This window comes from Xiphophorus couchianus, chromosome 10, assembly GCF_001444195.1.
Source record: "Xiphophorus couchianus chromosome 10, X_couchianus-1.0, whole genome shotgun sequence".
Classification (NCBI taxonomy): domain Eukaryota; kingdom Metazoa; phylum Chordata; class Actinopteri; order Cyprinodontiformes; family Poeciliidae; genus Xiphophorus; species Xiphophorus couchianus.
In genome coordinates this window covers 10,782,314-10,800,946 of record NC_040237.1, presented here as the reverse complement: position 1 = coordinate 10,800,946, position 18,633 = coordinate 10,782,314, and the positions used below count along the sequence as shown (strand labels likewise).

Genomic DNA, 18,633 nt, shown 5'->3' with positions numbered 1-18,633 from the left:
CACATCAATTTATTTCCCAGTCATACGCTCTTTGATGAATTCCACTTCTCTTCCTTTTATGGTAACAGAGAACATCATAAAATAAAAATAATAATGCGGTTTTTCCTCTGTTTTTTGTGCAGGCTTCGTCATTGCTGTGGAGTAGTGGTCTTTGGGAATATTTGCGATGTTTTCAGGCTGACACAATGCCCAGTCTGGCCCAAGTCTACCCAAACACCTCTACACTTGTGTGGGCGGGGCGCCTTCAATAATGCTGAAATCCTATTGGCTGAGGGGCGGAGGGGGCGGGCGTACACAGACATTGAGGAATAGACGCAATATTGACTTTCCAGCCCATACCGGTCCACTCCTCTGCCATATTGAACGTGGCAAATTGACCTTGGTAACTGATACAGTTATGTTTGAAAACTTAGATCTAATAAGATCTGAATGAGTGATCGTTGCCATAAGAGACACACTCACACATACATTCAACTGACCTTCTGTAATTTTCAGTCAAGAACTAGTGACAATTCAGATTAAAAAAGGTTTGCAACTAAAAAAATACATATTACACAAATAATATGAAACAACCATGCTTGGAATTCCCCTCTATTATCTATTTCACTACCGTGTAGCTTATTCTTGATGAATGACCTTTTGATTTCATTTCACTATCTTCTTGAGCACACAATATTTGTGAATCTGATTAACCTGAAATAAAGTTTGGTTGTCCAGTAGGGTTTTCCTTAAATTTGGAAATTTGTCTGGACATTGCTTATCACTGATTGTAGAGAGACTTCAAACAATCAGAGGGATCCCATAATTAAGAGTTACTGGTGAGGAGAAATATTCAAACATTTTGCAACACTACAAATAAACGCTAATACAGCAAAGACCATAATCAATAATTCTGAGGAAATGTAGAAAAGGTGTGGCATTACTAAAACTGAATTTTTAACTGAGGTAAGAACAACAACACTGAAATTGGTCAGGAAGGCTATAAAAGTCTGACACTAAAATAGGTGAAGGGATTTATGATAATGACAGTTGCATTTTACATTTTAAAACCGTCTCTTCTATGTAGATCAGTGACACAAATGTCCTTTTCTATAGATTGGATTAGACTCTCAAGTCGGATAAAATCCTGAGCTGTTCTAAATATCAGTCAGTTTTGACCCAAAATGTGGTGAAGAGAGGTTGTTTTCCATTCAGCATCACTGAAGCATACATCATATTCAACAAAAGCATGGTTGCTCTTCAAGAAAACTAGAAAAGACCTAGCCTGATTCCATAAATAAATTTGACAGAAGGTCTGGTAGGGTTGTGGTCAAGAAATGATCCGCAAAATCTAAGATATTTGGAGAACATTTTTGCTAAAGGGATTCTGGACACTAAGAGACTCCTGCCAAACAGTACATCAACAAAGTAGTTAAGTTTTCCACAACTTAACTAGGTTTATATATATATATATATAATTTTCACCCCCAACAAATTAAAAAGGTGCAAATGTATTTTTTTTTTTTTTTTTTTTTTTTTTTTTGCAATACCACTTTTAAAAGTCTCAAAATCCTTGAATGGTAAGAGGAGTTTCATAAATCTCACACAAATTCCCTAAAGGTAACGGAACTATCTTGCGCCGCGTTGTTGATTTTGCCTGTCATAATATGGCGGCCACATTGACGTGCGACCCGGACGTTCGTGCTGCGTCTGTTTTGGTAGATCTACGTTGTGAAGCGGAGGGGTGAAAACGACTGGAGCTCGCGCACGCTGTAACGGGACTACTTCAGGAAAGAGCAGGGAAGTTTGTATGGATATGAGGGTTTTTTCCCCTTGTGGATAAACAGAGCTGCTAAAGGAGAACAACGTTTAGCAAACAGAAGGAGAGCCTTTTAAAGATATGTTCTAGGTTAATTTATCATGAGTGGACATAGAGTTTGACTTGCCAAACAAATCAAAATGCGAAGCGTACGCTGAGGAGGAGCTCAACGAAGACCGCCAATGTTCACCTTTTCCTAGGCACTTTACAACAAGTTCTTTAAATATTTTTTCGCTACTTGTTTCAGTAAAAACAACAACGGCGACAGCATGGCAGAGCACGAAAGCTTGGAGTTTGGGAAGGCAGACTTTGTGCTTTTAGACAACGTGTCGATGGAGGAATTCATGGCCAACTTAAAACTCAGGTAAGCGGTCACTCACCTTTAGAACCCTGCTGTGGTGTCTACTTAGAAAATGTTAGCATTTAATCATTTTTTGACCTGAAATGGATTATAAGAGGGGTTAGACGGTGTATCAACAGGTACTAGTAGTTGACGTGTATGCAGCTCTGAGAAACGGTAACTATCGTCATTGTTTTACAATTTATTTTTAGTTGCATTTGTTTGATCTTAATTGTATTCATTGTATAGTTTTGGAGCCACGGCTCGCATTTCCTTTGGTTTTTAAACCGAACAGGTGACTCCTTTTTGAAAAATGTGCGACTCCACCCAGTCTATTCAGGCTCTCGGTCAGCGGGTTGGTAAAAGCATGATGTCAGGCATGCGAAGATGTAACATTACGCTGTTCAGGTGGGGCAGCGGCTCCTACCGCTCACCTCTGCCATCTGTGATGAAAGTGCAAACTGATCCCCAGTGTCTGTTAGAGCTTTTAGTGTCTAATTCAGCAGCTCTGGACAGTTAAACCCAGAGGATCTTTCTGTTTCTCTAATTTACCCGAACAACTACTCTCATGAACACATTTTAATATTTTTGTCACAGTGCAGTTTCACTGCAAAGTGGTCCTTTAGTACTGTGTTTGTAACTGCGGTCATTTACAGCTGTCCTATTACCATTCTGCCAGCACATGAAGGATTTGGTATTAAGTCTTTTTTGTTTTCCATTTAAACTGCAATGTCAAGAATGCACATTGTTATTGGACAGGTTTGTCTTGGGTAAAAAAAGGAATAGAAACATTTCTTCAACATTTTGAAAATATTTTCATTCATTCAAAGATAACAGTTTCTGCATCTGTGCTTGAGCGAAAGTCCATCTCTTCCTTCTCCCACACCCACTCAGGCCTCATTTAGAAAGAAAATAAGACTCTTACTGCATGAAGTGTCTAAAGTATGTCCCAAAAAAACACAGTGTACATCTTTTGTTCTGTCTCAAATAGAGCCGTAAATAACAGGATGAGCTAAGTTTCTCTGGTGTTCATTAACGGCATTGTTTCATTCAGAAATGTAAGCTCCACTCAACACTGTATATTACATTTACGATGTGAAAACATGTTTTTGCTTCTATATCAGCATGCTCAGTGCTTTCATTTTGTTTGATTTCAGCCACAAACTTCAGTATACTGTTTTGGAATTATGCTTGATAGACCATCACAAGTTTCAGTTATTAAACTGTGGCATATTAAAATGTGGCATGTATTCAGTTTGTATTCAGCCCCCATTGTTCAATAATATGTAGAACTACATTTCACTTCAATTTCAGTTGCGAGTCTTTTGAAGTTTGTGGCTGCTAGGTTTGAACACCTACAGACTGAAACGTCTGTCCAGTCTGTGCAAAATGGTACATGGTCTGCGTTTGTTTCCTGCTTTATCAAGTCTAAGGACTCCAAAGCGCTTTGCACTACATAATTTTTTTTCTTTACCTGTTATAGACGCTCCTAGTGATGGTGATAAATTACAATGTAGCCACAGCTACCCTGGATCAGACTGACAGAAGCGAAGCTATAGAATTTGGACTTTGTTTCCTCATATTTTCGACTTTAATCTTGAAAAAGGTTAGAAACTAATAAAACTCTCATTGTTTTTTTTTTTTCTTCCAAGGTACCCTAATACGTCCAGATTAAGCTATCAAAAAAGCAATACCGCTCGAATAAAAAAATAAAATAAACTTTCCTATTATATCATACATAGACCTTTTTACTTCATTAGGTAAATGTCATGAGGTGTGTTTTTCTGTTCCTTTTTCTCCTTATGCCTGCCACCTGGGCGTAATTATCACAGCTGTTCTTGTTGTTTTTGATTGTGTTTAGTCCCAGCGTATTTAAGTTCACCTGTTGTGCCCGGTCCCTTGTGGGATCATTTGCGTTGTTCACTGCCTTCTCAGTGAAGTCAAGAAACGTGTACATAGAAATAGTTACCTGTGCTGGTAAATAAAGCACAGGTTTATTTCCCTTCTACGAGCGGCATCTGGATTCACCTCCTTCCTCTATGGTTGCCCTTGACAGTAAATTAAGTAGAGCAAATGTTGTTCTTAACAACATACAATAGTTGCATAAAATCATATTTTAGAATATATATACAGTACAGACCAAAAGTTTGGACACAACTGTGTGTCCAAACTTTTGGTCTGTACTGTAGATATATTATTGATCCGCTTATGGGATGAAGATTAGAAAAGATAGACACACTAGAAAATTAATTATTTTTCTTGAGTTTGCAAACCTCATCATATGTCTGACATTCTTTAATATTTGGGTGCTGGAGCATCGGTTTTCTATAACACCATCAGAAAAGTCCAGCACATTTAATACCCCTTCCTTATCATTTTAATCCAGTTTGTATATTTACTTTAAGTCTTAGCTTGTAAATAGTCTGTTCCCTGAGTTTTCTAGAGGGACAATGGACAATAGAGTGATGCATTTAGGACCTTTAATAGAAAGCTTGCATTGAATGCAGGTGGATTAAGATATTTTTGGAATGTTATTCTTAGCAGTTGTGATATTGTCTGTTTCGACTTCTAATATGAAACATCCCACTTTCAGTCCAGAAAAGATTAGCAGCAGAACTAAATAAAATAGTTTTTTCCACGGAGCTCCATGGTGACGAGTGCTATTGTTAGAACATGGCCTGCAAGTGACTCATTTGTTATAGACTCTATAGGGACCAGTTATCACGTTAACTACTAGACACCTGGCTGTCAAGGGAGGTAAAGCATGCAGTTGTTAATTGATATTTTTGCCCTTTAATTGTTTCAGCAAAGAATTATTCTCTCTATTGTTTTCTCTCTTAAGTGCCCCTGGGTCTTTTGAAAGGTGCTTGTAAGTTAAAAGTGTAATTAAATCTTAACGTTCATAAACTGACAATTAGAGACTGAACAAGTATGACTGATTTAAAAGAAAATCTCCTCTATAAAGGATAAGACAGCACAGCTCAGGTTTGCATCTGAATATCTGAATGATGAATTGGGCACCTAGCATTGTGAGTCTAGCGTGTTTTTTAGGTATAGAGCATTGTAGTGTAAAATGTAAGGCGATCTGTTTTACAGCTCAATCTGGGTCATTAACAGGACACTGATCATAAAAATAAGTGCAAATCTACAACAGAGTGCCTGAAAAACTGAAGAACCAATGTGTTGCCTAGTCAAAGTCCAGACCTAAGCTTGTTTAAAGTGTTGTAGTAAGACCTTAAATACTAGCTGTCTAGAAACAAATGTCTGCAAACCTGAAAGCACTAAAGAAACAAAAGATTGGATGCAAAACGATTTTACACCAATGAAAGGTTGATAATTCCGTACAGAAGATAACATCACGTCATCCCTGCTGAAGGTGACCGTGCAAGTAGCTCAACATCTGGGGTGTGTGATTTTTAACCCATTGGTTATATTATTCATGGCTAACTGTTCATGGCATTTTATTCATTTGAGGTTCAATTTACCTAATTCTTAGGCCTATTTAATGAATTACATTTATTTGTAAAACATGTTTTACAATTTTACATTTAAGCTGACTTTATGTACTTTTACTCAAGACTAAATATTAGCTGCTCCTGATTAGCAGTAAAAATCTCAAGCAGAAAAATATTCACTCAGTTGTGTTGAGATGTTTCAGTCGGTGAATTATTTTTCTTTAACTAATTTGAATCACCGAAACTCAAAATGTCTCCGGTAAAGAATTCTGGTATAAAAGTGAAGGGGTTTTTCTAGAGGACACAGCCGTTCTGGTTACCAGTGTTTTTACAGCCATGCTTTTTAAATTAGATCAGCGTCTGTGGTGTGAACAGTAGCTTTAGCAGTCGGGCTGCGAGACCTGAGAGCTACCAGATGGCACCAGGCATCATTTTTCCAACTATGTCCTATTTTCTGTCTGTTTGTTTTCCCTCCAGCCAGACTGTTCAGTCCGGAGGTGGCGTGTGCAGATTGTTATTTGTAGAGGGTGTGACCAGCCAGGAGCGCTTCCTTTTTGCTCTCTCCCACCTTCCCCCTTAGTCTCAGAGTGTGTGCATTCATGCAGGGAAATGTACGTGTGTTGGTTAGAGTGGGAGTGAACCACTTAAGGGATGGATCCAGAGGGCATCTAATGTTCTCTGTTTGGTTCGCTGCAGTTATCCAAAATAACTTGGTCTGGAGCACATCTGCCCCGTGTATTATGGCTTCAAAGGACCTGCTGCTGTACAGCCAACTTCGGCTCTCTCTACCACATAGTTTACTTAAAACATATCTCCTACAGTTGTAAGGCTGTCTTTGAAGTTGGCAAGCCCTCATATTGGGACGTTTTTTCCCTTCATTATGGGGGATTTCTACTGTTAAAGTCCTGGCATATCGGGTAATCACATTCCCTTGTGGCAGCAATTAAGCCCTGATATGGAAAAAAGGGCTCATGGTGAGACATTGTTGTTTAAGCTGACATTTGGTTTGTTTGACTTGAAGTTGACCTCTGCAGACTGTTCTGCTCTCCTCAAAATAGAGCCCAATCAGATGCCCAGTCCATTTGTAGAGATGCCAAGATAGAAGTTCACATTCTTGTTTCGTCTTGGGAAGTTTCAGTTGATACAGTGCCTTACAGAAGTATTTACATGATTTTCTTTTTCTTCACATTTTGTCCTGACATAGCCACCGATGTTTCCAAATTATTTTTATTTAACATGATGAATCAACAAAAAAGTAGCACATACAAATACATTTGGTGGTTTTCAAAATTATAATGTCAAATGCATGTGCACTCAGTCTTTTTTACTTTGAGACCCCAGAATCAAATTTAATGCTACCTGTTGCCTGCATAGCATAGGTCAGAAAATGTGTAAGAAGGTCCTCTGGTCAGGTGAGACTAAAATATACCTTTTTGCAAAATGCTGTTTGGTGGAAAACGGACTCTGCATGTTACCCTGAAGACATGGTGAAACACTGTAGCAGCAACATCATGTTAGGGTGTTGCTATTCTTCAGCAGGGACAGGAAAGCTGGTTGTTGGTAAGTTAGATGGAGCTAAATAGTACCAGAAGAAAACCTGCCAAAGGGTGCACTATATTCACCTTTCAGCAGGAAAAAGCCTCTAAACATCGACCCAGAGAGTTACAGTGGATGCTTTAAATCAAAGCAAATCATGTGCTAGAACGGCTCTGTCAATATTAAGGTGCTAAATCCAGTTGAGACTCTAATTGATGTCTATAGCTGTTGAAATGGAGCTATTTTATAAAGGAGAAATGGGCAGAAATGTCAGTCTTCACAATGTGCAAAGCTCGTTAAAACATACCCTAAAAGGCTTGCAGCTAAACTTGCAACAAAAGCTAGTTCAATAAAGTATGCACAACACATTTCAGATTTTTGTCATAATTCAGAAAACCATCATTTTGTATCATTTTGCTCCCATTTCACAATGATGAATTGTGAAGTGGGATCTTCACAATTCATAAAAACCAAAATAAAATGACATGAAGTTTGTGGTTGTAATTTGACAAATCATAAAAAGGTTCATAGTGTATGAATAGTTTTGCAAGGCACTATAAAATTTGGCATCCAACTATAAATGCTTATGCCAAAAACTGTGGTTTTATGCTAAGCAAGGCAGTGGAAAAAAGGTAACCTAACACACACATGAACCTGCTTCATGTTTCATAACATTTTTAGGTTAATACAGATAAAATAAGTACCGAAACAACCTTTTTGATACTGAGCAATTTCCGACTGACTGAGGGTGGTATAGTCTGTGAGAAACAAAATTCAAACAGAACGTATTTGTACAATATTAAAACGTTGGAAAATAACCTTTTCCACTTGCTAAATTTGGAAAAAAGACCAAAAAAAGAAAGTGATTAAATAAAAGTTGAAAGAATAACAGCATTAAGTAAATGTTCTCAGCGTCCTGGAGATCTGACATCCTGCCCGACATCTGAAATGTCTTTATAAGGCAGCATTGTTTAGTCTGATTCCTGCAGCCCAGTGGAAAAAGAAAACTGCTGCATGTTTTCCTTAAATTAATATGGTAGGACTTTTCTTTTTCCAAAGTAACAGCCTTTTTATAATTTGAGATTCTAATATGTTTGGTATGTTTTTCACTTGTGCTAAAAATGTTAAAAGAAGCAAAACTGCAAAGCCTTGTTTTGATCTCAGTAATAAGGATCCAGATGGGTAGGAATCAGTGTTCCTAATATGCAATCTAAATTGCACTGATGTGGCTTCAGCTCTGTTTGTTAAATTATTTTCAACCTGAGGCAATACATTCTTTTCTCTATAAACTTTGGATGGTGTTTATGTTATTCCCCCCCCTAGTGTGCGACTGTAAAGACTGTTGTCTTCAGGTTTTGAATGTAGCTGCTGAAGGACTCTGAGCGATTTAACCCTTGTACTCATGTACAAGGAGTTAAAAGAGACTTTGACCGGGAAGCCTTGGATAATATAGAGCAGAGCAGGAACGCTGGCATTTCCCTTCCTTTCATTGTATCCTGTAGCCTCTCTCTGACTAGTCTGTTATTGTTTTGTACAGTTTGGCACAGCAGTGCATTTTAACACTAGCAACAATTTTACTTCTCAGATAATTTGAATAAATCACAGTTCTGACTTAACCAAATTAAGGTTTGCTCTCTGTTTCTAGTAGCTCCATGATTTAACTTTAAAATGAACCAAGAAATTGCTTTCATATGGGTGTTAAAAAAGCAGCAATTCTCTTCTTTACCCTGCAGGGAAACTATAAGTGTAGTGCATAAAGAGGCTGTGCTGCCTCTTTATCTTACAAAGTAAACAAATGGTTCTAGCCAGACTTGTAAAATAAGGATTGTCCTGGAGATTTGGTTAAAGGCCTCCTTCTCCTTTGTTGGATACAGATCAATAAATGAGCCTCTGTTCCTGTTTAGAACCCTTTTTATATTACAAGTGTTGACATCTTGTAAGATATTGAGCTAGCTTCTCTTTTTGTTTTTTGCTGACTTTCCCTGTATGCATTTGTTATCAATGCACAATACAACAAAGTGCTTGTTCCCTGCAACAAATATGCAGCAGATGCCTCTAAGAATATTTATTCCCAACCTGCTTATTACAGTTCTTTTTCCTTGCAGTGGTCACTGCCTGGAGGAGAATATTTATAGATGATTGCCAAGATAGAGGCTGTTCTCTCATTTACTCTGTGCTCTTTTCAAAACCCGCAGCAATAAAGTATGAGGTCTAATTACCATCATGAACATAAAGATAGTGGATCTAAAGTTGATTCTGAGTGTGTCATTGTGTGAAAGTTAACCCATAAACATCATCAAAGTACTTGGTAACTTATGTGAAAGTAACCTCTTGGTTCCAGGAGAGTATGACCTCTTTAGATTTACTAAAAGAATCTTTTACTGCTTCCCCAGTGACTCTCACTGCTAGTGGTCCTGTTAACATTGAAGGATGAGAGACTCTCCTGAGCTGACTGGATTCATAGAAGGCTCTCTGAGAAATGCTTGCTCCCCTGCAATCCAGCACTGAAAAGTCCAGTCTCACCACAGGAATTTCCATACAACCAGCTGTAATCTGAAACACATTACCATTGCTGCATAAACAGGGCTGTGCCTGTGTAGCTTATTTTCCCCCTCTGAAATGGGTTCACCAGCCCTCAGAGACGTCTCATTTGTGGACTGAAGGAGTTGGCAGACGGGGTCAGGAGGAGGCCTTTAATACAGGCTTTCAAAACCCATTTGTAGTCTTGTTTTATCACCTCTGTGTCATAGTTTCTTGACTTCTGCTTTTTGTTTTGTTTTTTTCTTACTTTAAAAAAAAAAAATCCTCTTAACCCTATATTTAATTTGTGACCAGGAACATTTAGCTTAATAAGATAAAATGTAAAATTGTGGGGAGGGAATCCGTTTTATTTAATTCTTTCAAAAGTTAATCCTCTTTAAAAACCAGGATGGTTTGAAAAATTATTTTGGTCAATGAGAAAATGTTTGTCTCAATTTATTGCTGTCGTTGGTTGGCTGTAAAGGATGTTGACCTTAAGGGTTGTGGAAGAGTCCAAGGATGCTGCATGGACTTCTACTTAAGCCACTCCTCTGAAAAAAGTTGGTTCAGTTCAATAAAGAACTTTATGGTGTTTTCTTTTTCTTTTATATACACTCATCATGGGCACAGATGGTGTATTCATTCTGGGCTTTTAATTATTATTTCCATCCATCTTTTGAGTGTTGGAGGATTTAGAGCTGCAGAATATATTAAGTCCCAAACCTCATTACATTATTGCTTGCCTGCAGTATTTGGTAGGCGTTTATATTTCAAGTTACAAGCATTATAGTTTTATAGACCTAGTTATTTGTCAATCCACCCACTTTGTGCAATGTAGCAGTAAAACTAGAACCAAAACAAACTCTCAGCATAATGCAGCCATCATTATATCTAGCATTGTAGATCTGAAAACCTCCTCTTGACTCCTCTAAACATTTTTTTGTAGGCACACAGCTCCAGCATTGTCTCAGCTAACCTTCAAAGGTATTAAGCTATCCCATGTGAGTCCAGAAGGAAGGGGTCTTTTTTTAAAACAGGTGTTTGTCAGCAGGTTCTCAATTCTTACAAATTCATAAGATGTTTGTTACATACCGAAACCAAAAAAGGTTTAAGCACATAATTAAAACAAAAGATTATTGACCTTCATGGTCATGATGAATGTATGTAAGCTTCTGACTGGCACTGCATGTATGTGTCTAACCTGAATAAACAATTTATGATCTATTTAAATTATTTGTTTTGCATTCAGCAACAAAGCTGTGGCATGACAGGTTTGAATAACTTTGAATAACCCACAGCACCTCTCTGTAGCACATGTGGTGTTCATATTTAGAATTAAAATTTAGCAATCTCTCTCGATGTTTTTCTAAAATATATTTATATTTTTCTTTTTAACTTTGTTGATTCATTTACAAGAGAAATTCAAATATAAGAAAGCTCTATCTAAAATAAAAATTGTAGTTTTGCACTTAACTGATACTGATTTTCCAACATGGAAAAGAGAGAAATAAATGGTGCATGCTCTGTAATATAGGCAGTGATTATTCTCATTTCTGCATCAAAGCTTACACCCCTAATCCCTAAGGTCTAACAATGTGCATGTAAAGAACATGCTGTTGGGTGATGCATTTATGGACCAAAAATGATGGTTCTTTCTTATGATGCGTTCAGTATATTTGAACTTCTTTCCAATATTTGATCTCCAGATCTCAGTCTAGGCCTTATCAATTGAAAAGGGGCATATTAAAATTTCTGACCAATCAGTCAATATAGCAAAATTTTGACAAACTGCAATCAGACTGTTCTGTCTAATTAGAAACGTTTTAGTGAAGCTATTTGATTCTTAATATTTTTTTGGGACTTTTGGTCAGTTAAAAAATATATGCTTGGTGTTAAAATACTTTGTTTTAATATAGTATATTTAATTTTGTTATTGGTGAGTGCATATTTTTCTTCAGTTTCATGCAACAATTAAAATAATCTTGTTTTTATGCTTTTTTATGCTTTTTATGTATTTCTTAGTTTTTATGCTTAATTGCATAATATCGGCTTTTAAAAATCCAAGTTTAACTTTTAGGGTACCTTCTAAAATACTACCTTATTTTAGAAGGTGTCAAAAGGAATGGGGGCAGAGTGCAAAGAAGATTGTTTTATTCTTAATGTTCAAAGATCTCCTTACTCTTTGTGAAGGATGGTGGAGTTTATTGCTCCAAATCTATCTACTACAAATCTATCCTGCAGGGTTTTAATCTTCTCTAAAAAATACAATACCAATTCAAACCGCCTTACATAATCATGCGTTTCTTAGAAATAAAATCCATCACCAAGAATTCCCTGATGTGATATTTGATGGGGATTTAAATCTGTCAGGCCTCGCATGTAAACTGCCTGGCTCATGATTTAACAAGCAGCCGCATCCTCTTCCTGCAACACTACACCACGATTAAACCTCCCTGTTTTACCTGTTGTTGTAAAGTTCCCCCACCCACAGTTCCCCAAGTCTTCGGTGTGACACTGATTTTTCAGATCTGGGTCTCTTTGTAGATTAAAGACCGTGTGCTGTTTCTGTCTGCACGTTGGACGTGTCCTGTCCTGCTCTGACGTTTCCAGCTCTCTTCAGAACTGTATTGTTGTCCAGTCCACCTGTTGGAGCTGCAGTGTCCTGATCCACAGTGGGGGTAGAGCAGCTTACTCACTTTCACAGCCTGTACGTCTCATTACTTTACAGCATCAAAGGGACACAGGCTTCTCAGACAATGGGCTGGAATGCACTTGAGCGTTCAGTGCACTTTGTTTAATCTTTGCCTTGCTTCTGATTGCATTGTGTGCTTTTGCATTTCCAAGCCTCAGTTAACTTAAAGGGGCATATTTTTCTTTCTTACACAAAAAAGTGATATAATTGTACTTTCTAGTTTGGATTATAAATTTGTTCATCATGGTATTTCCAGAAACTCTTTGTACAGACACTGATACTTCTGCATGATGAAATAAGCTAGGGACACATTTTGCTTTGGATTACAATGTATAATAGTGGGTGTGATGGAAAATAGAAAAACAAAGTGCCTGAAAGGTTGGTGTGCTGTAAAAGCACAAGCTACAAATGGAGTATATCTGTATTTCTAGATTCTGTTTTCTATGTGAAAATGGCACAAATAGTTTTGCGTAACTTTAAAATCACCAGTATACCAAGGTTTTAAAAATGAACAGTTTTAACTTTCTGTTTAAATAATTGTTAATGATTTTCTTTTATCCTCATTGTATGGAGCATATTGGGGTCCTACCTGGCCTGTTGCTGTGTGCTGCCAGTTAGCTGGCTGAAATAATTCTCTTACACTTTTCCCTCTCTTAGGCAAGTTCAGGTGTTTGGTTATATAGTCCATCTTGACCAAATTAAGGTCAGCCATGGAAATTAGGGTGCTACTTATCTCTCTTACTCTTTTACTACATTAAAACTGCTTTAAAACCACACCTGGCAAGCTATAACGACTGTTTAGTGGCCTGTTTGTTAAGCAGTAGTCTGCAGGCTCTACCTAATTAGACAGGACTAATTAACCAGGCAATATCAGCTTGTTGTTCTTTCATTTCTGAAAAAAGACCTGAACATCAAAAAGCAATAATGTTCTGTGCAACAACCTTTTGAAAATTACTACTTACCTTTCTGGTGTTTGTATCTCTCTATGTATCAACATCAAAATATTAAATGTCAATCATAACAGTATCATGACTGTAATGGTCTGTTATAACATTTTATACCCACAGCAGTTAGGATAATTGTTGCTTATCCATTTATAATAAAAAGGGATACTTTATTGTCCATTTAATTCATATAACGTTGTTCCTAATATTTCTTTTCAGTAAATCCTAAAATGCACAAAACAAATTTTTATATAAATGGAAAAAAATAGCCATTAATTTTGAATACAACAATGTCCACAATTAATATTAGTTACAGTCCTTGTTCAGACAAATATAAAATCCTCCACTGCCAACATTGCATCAGTTTTCTGATACCTTGTATAAAATTATAGTCATAAAATAAATGCAGAATTTGTCATAGTTGTAGCTCTTTTGTTATCTACTTATTACTGATGTATCTAATTATTTGTCAGCTTTTTTTCAAGTCCTCCATTAGCTTATTTTCTTCTTCTTGTAAGACAGAAATTATATCACTTTCCTTAAATAGCATGTTGAGTAATGTCTGGATTTCTTTGTATCGTATCATTCCTTTTTCTTAATATTCTGTTTCTCTAAATCCATCCTGCTACTCATTTTTACAGCGTATTTGTAGATTAAAGACCGTGTGCTGCTTCAATGTCGGTGCCAATTTCTGTCCTGGTTCATCCCGTCTTTAAAGAGTGTGGTGGACAACTGCTTTCAAACATGTAAAGCGTCAAGCTCCTGACCTGGCTCTCATTTCTTCCAAAAACATCTAGACCTGCAAGCCTAACAGCAACATCCTGTGTGTTGTAGAAGAATTTTGACAAAGCTTTATTTTTAGGTGTCGGGAAACTCACATTTGTGTGGTGATGAAAGCTGGTAAAAATAGGTTAATTTTCAAGATGTATAGCTGGTTTCTTGAGGCGTATTGTCTATGCAGACATCAATAATGACATATTGTTTTTAAGTGGAAGAAATTATAATTTTGTATTGCTTTGCAACACTGATAGTGTAAAACAATATATATTTTTTAGTTTTTATATTGTTTTACACTATAAGATAAAAACAATTTTTGTTTTTATCTTTAATTTATATTTTTGTGCCTTCCTCTTGTTAGTAGTATGTCATCATTTAGATCAATATATTACATCTCAAGAGTTGAGGTTGCAGTGCTGTAAATTTAGCATTATGATCAGTTTAGATAGCACAGATAGAATTAATAAATCAAAAGTTTCCAGGAGTTCACCTGAGAGAATGTAGATCCTTATAGAAACTCCTTTTCCTTCCCAGTTTTCCTGTTGTTATGTCACACAAAATGCCAATAAAGTGCTAAATTTGTGTGTGACGTTGAAGGGGGATGACTACTTTTTTAATGCAGTGTTTTTGATGGATGATTCTGAACTTGGAAGAAATGCCTAAAATCTGATTTTGATAAAATACTGATGTAGGGCTGTGGGATGGTATATGTGTTGATGGGCCTCTCCTCCTACACACCGTGTGGGAGCTGCTGTTTACTAAGCAGGCTTTACAAAGAAGCAGAAAATCCCCTAATGCAGAGCCCAGATGTTGGGTGGCTGCAGACCATGATGAAAGCCTCTGTCACACTTTATTTCTGGTGGTTTCCACAGTTTCAATTTTTAGCAAGTGGCAGACTGACCTAATACTGTATATTAGTACATCTAAAAAAATTGGCATGTACTCAATATTTCTTGCCAGTTATCTAAGGAAGTGAAATTCATTACAGATTTCAATGACTATGGCTTATGGGTAAAACCCCCCAAAATTCAATGTCTCAGAAAATTTGAATATCACATTATACATATTAATAACTGATGTTTTAATCACATCGTGAAAAGTATGCACATTTCCATGTACTCAATACTTGGTTTGGACCTTCTAATTATACTTATCTCCTTATGATATTACTACTGGATAATCATTCTAGGCCAGTAGATTGCAATCACTATTTGCCAATGAGGCCTGAGGTCATGTTTTGAATGTATATATGTATATATAGTTTTCTGAAATCACTTTTTTTTTTTGGCCTTTTGAATCAGAATTTTTCCCAAATAACACATTTCTCCCTCGATACGAGTTTCACAATAAATCATTGCTTGTCATTGCAGTATCATTTTGAAATCACAATTGCAAAAAATGTAATGTTAGGGTAACAGAATGTAACATATTCGTGCTTTATATATCAGTAACGTTAGTTATTTTAATTCACTACAACCTCCAATCATGCATTGGGATACTTAGAGGATTTGGTGGATTGAAGCTTGTGCTAGACTATGAACCAAAGGAGGACAAGAACATGTCCATGAGGAAAATCACATCTCTGTTTCGCCATTGGGAAGGTATAATAGTTAAGTAACAAATAATTTTCAGTTTAAGAGATATGGAGAAGATAAATTTTGACCAAAGTCCACAATACAAATCTCTGGGTCTAGAAGGCAAAAATGACAATAATTTATGGATTGTTATGTAAACAAGCCATCAAATAAAGCTTAAACAGAAAAAAAATAGTAGAACAACAGATGAAGATGGTATGCTGAAATCAAATATCACTGCTGTTCCAGTTATGTGCAAAGCATGATCTGATCAGTGACAATGATGTTTGACTCGTCTCGAGCTGGCACAACATCCATACCCGTTCAACCGCTGAGCTTTATTTGGGGTTTTCCTCCTCCAAATGTTCTTTTATATACTTTCATCCTGTTGTTGTCCGACTGTGCTAAAGCCAAGGACATAAACAGTGTTGAGTCCACAGCAGAACATACCATTGAGTTTTAGGTGTATACATGCTCATTGTTTCAGACTTCACGTAATCCATTAAGTTTTTGCTTACTCCAAATATGACCTTGTTTTGGTTAAGGTAATCCAGATATGTAGTTTTTATACCAAATTTGTAAAAAAAAAAAAAAAACCCACATTTGTGGAGGATGGAATGAACACTTCTTTATGTGTAGTGCATGTATATAATGTTCTATTTATTTTCAGCCTACCCTTCATTGGTTTGAACATATAGCTTTGATTCTTTTGAGATGAGTTGTAGTTGTGAAAAAAGTAGAAGCAGCAAATGTTTTGGATAGTCATTATTTCTCACTACAATACAGCTGTCAGGACACACCCTAAACATTTCTGATGTTTACACTCAGCAAAAGCAGTAATGAACTCGGAAATAAAAGTGGAACAGTCACAGATTATCTCCCTGCAGTTTATAATTCCCATTCCTACAACAACCCTGAACACACACTGATAACGTGTGCTAACTCTGCCACAGATTTTATTGTATAATGGAAATGTAGGGCAGTTCAGATATGTCACTTATATCATTGATTAATTTACTGATAATAAATGTTAATAAACTTCCTTATTTGGTTTTGATTGTGTACGAGATCTTTTGATTAGTTTTTACTTTAGCTTGGAAGTAATTGATGATTGTTGAACATTTTCATGTCTTGTAACATTCACAAAGTAACATTAGGTGAATATGAAAGAATACATGATTTCCAATTTTCTTTAAAAGAATATCTGAAAAGAATGGCATGTATCAGTCAGTGTTTTGTACAGTTTTTTTTTATGGTGAACTTGCAAATTTTAGTCTCTGAGTTGTGAACTTTTATTTATTTCAACTTTTTCTTTTCTCAATCTTTATGCAATAGCTCAAACTTTAACATGAACATTCTTTGATCCAAACAGCTCCATTTTATTTTGCCCTAATCTGACTATGTAAAGCTGCTTCTTCCACATGTGGCAGGGTTCAACTTTGAATTAGGGATGCCTAATGGCTTTTTTTCAGTAATGGATTCCAGATTTAAAATTATTATTGTTTTTATTGTGGAAAACGTTTCTAATAATTTAACCATCAAATTTGTGGGGGGGGTTTTACTGTCTTTTTAGTTAAGGAATCTAATTTACTTGTGAATTTATTTACTCTTTCTTTAATATTATTCATGGTTTAGTTCACCCTTTTGTATTGAAATAACAATTGATGCTAATACAGCAACTACTACTTTTTCAACAATGGCTTTCTTCTTGCCTTTTTTGACATAATTGTCCTGTTTGCAGGATGCTTCAGTATGCTGTTTTCTCACTAATGTTTCCCAACAAATCTGAGGCCTTCAGAGAACTTGAGTGAATTAGAATGCTTATGTTGTCACTGTTTTCTCATCAAAATCCTTATTAGTATTGTTAAACTAACATCCCCAATTCACCTCTTCAAATATAAAAAAACATTACATCAAATGAGGAGGGTAGCTTGGTGATGGCAATTTCTATGTTAACAATTACATTTTTTTCATTGAAATGTTGGCAAACAAAAGAATGTATTCACTTACTGCAAACATCAACAAAATGCCATGGACATTTGGATCAGAGTTGCAAGCACAGCAGAAACTGAAGGCTTCGCAGGATATCTGTATGACTGGAAAAGACCTCGCCCTGCTGAATGTATCTTGCCACAAATCTGCTTTGACTGGTTACATCCCAAAACAATAACTGTGGATTGTAATTTTGAGTCACTCGTCATCCTACAGACCACATGACATTTTTTGGGACCATTGGGGGATATTGCTATGAGCCAAATTACACAGCAAAACCTTTTAATAAAGAAAACGGAGCCACTCCTTTTGCAGTGCTGTGACAATAACATTATTCTGTTGAGAAAATAGAAACAATTGTGTATTATTGCATTCATTGAAGCTGCTTGTGAAGTTTTAACTTTAACTTGCTTTTGAGGATGGAAATTAACTCATTAGGGTTATTCTCTGAGTACTGCTTGCTTCACTCCCCAATGAGAATTTACTCCTTTTTCTTTAAATCTACAGTAGTCTGACTGCTGGCTTCTGAAGGTCAGATACTGACTCACCAAAACTACTCATTTAAATAAAACATCTTTCTGTGTGAGATGTTGTTGGTGACTTGTTTTTTTTTCTGGTGTGATGGAGCCATGTTGGTGAGAAAATGTTACAAGTCGCTGCTGCTCCTCCCCAAGTTAACCATTACAGAGACCCACCCAAACAATTTTGGAGACAGCGGTTGTGTTTGGCTCCGCTCTGTAATTCTGAGGCGAGCATGACGTGTATGTTTACATGCTCTGTTTGAGCAGCAGCTTGTGTGGGTGGTATTTGGGTTTTTCTGATATTTTTAGGGCAGACAGAGTTCCCTGGATAGATTAGAAACACCAGGCAGTGTGTAAGTTTATGTGTTAACCTTTAAAAGTGACTTTTTAACTTCCATGTACTTCCACCAAACTTCCATGTATTTCTCATAATGGGTGAGCTATTCTGCTGTTTGCCTGCTTCATTGCTTGAGATGGTGAAACC

At 36.5% G+C, this 18,633-nt stretch overlaps 1 protein-coding gene across 1 annotated transcript in view; it reads left to right on the top strand.

Annotated features, from left to right (window-relative positions):
• The first annotated feature begins 1,715 nt into the window (after window positions 1-1,715).
• myo1d (myosin 1D) overlaps window positions 1,716-18,633 on the top strand; it is a 90,500-nt gene continuing 73,582 nt past the window's right edge. Inside the window, exon 1 of the mRNA XM_028029864.1 lies at window positions 1,716-2,162. Within this exon, the coding sequence (XP_027885665.1) occupies window positions 2,068-2,162 (95 nt within the window). The 5' untranslated portion in view covers window positions 1,716-2,067. The remainder of the gene's footprint in view (window positions 2,163-18,633) is intronic.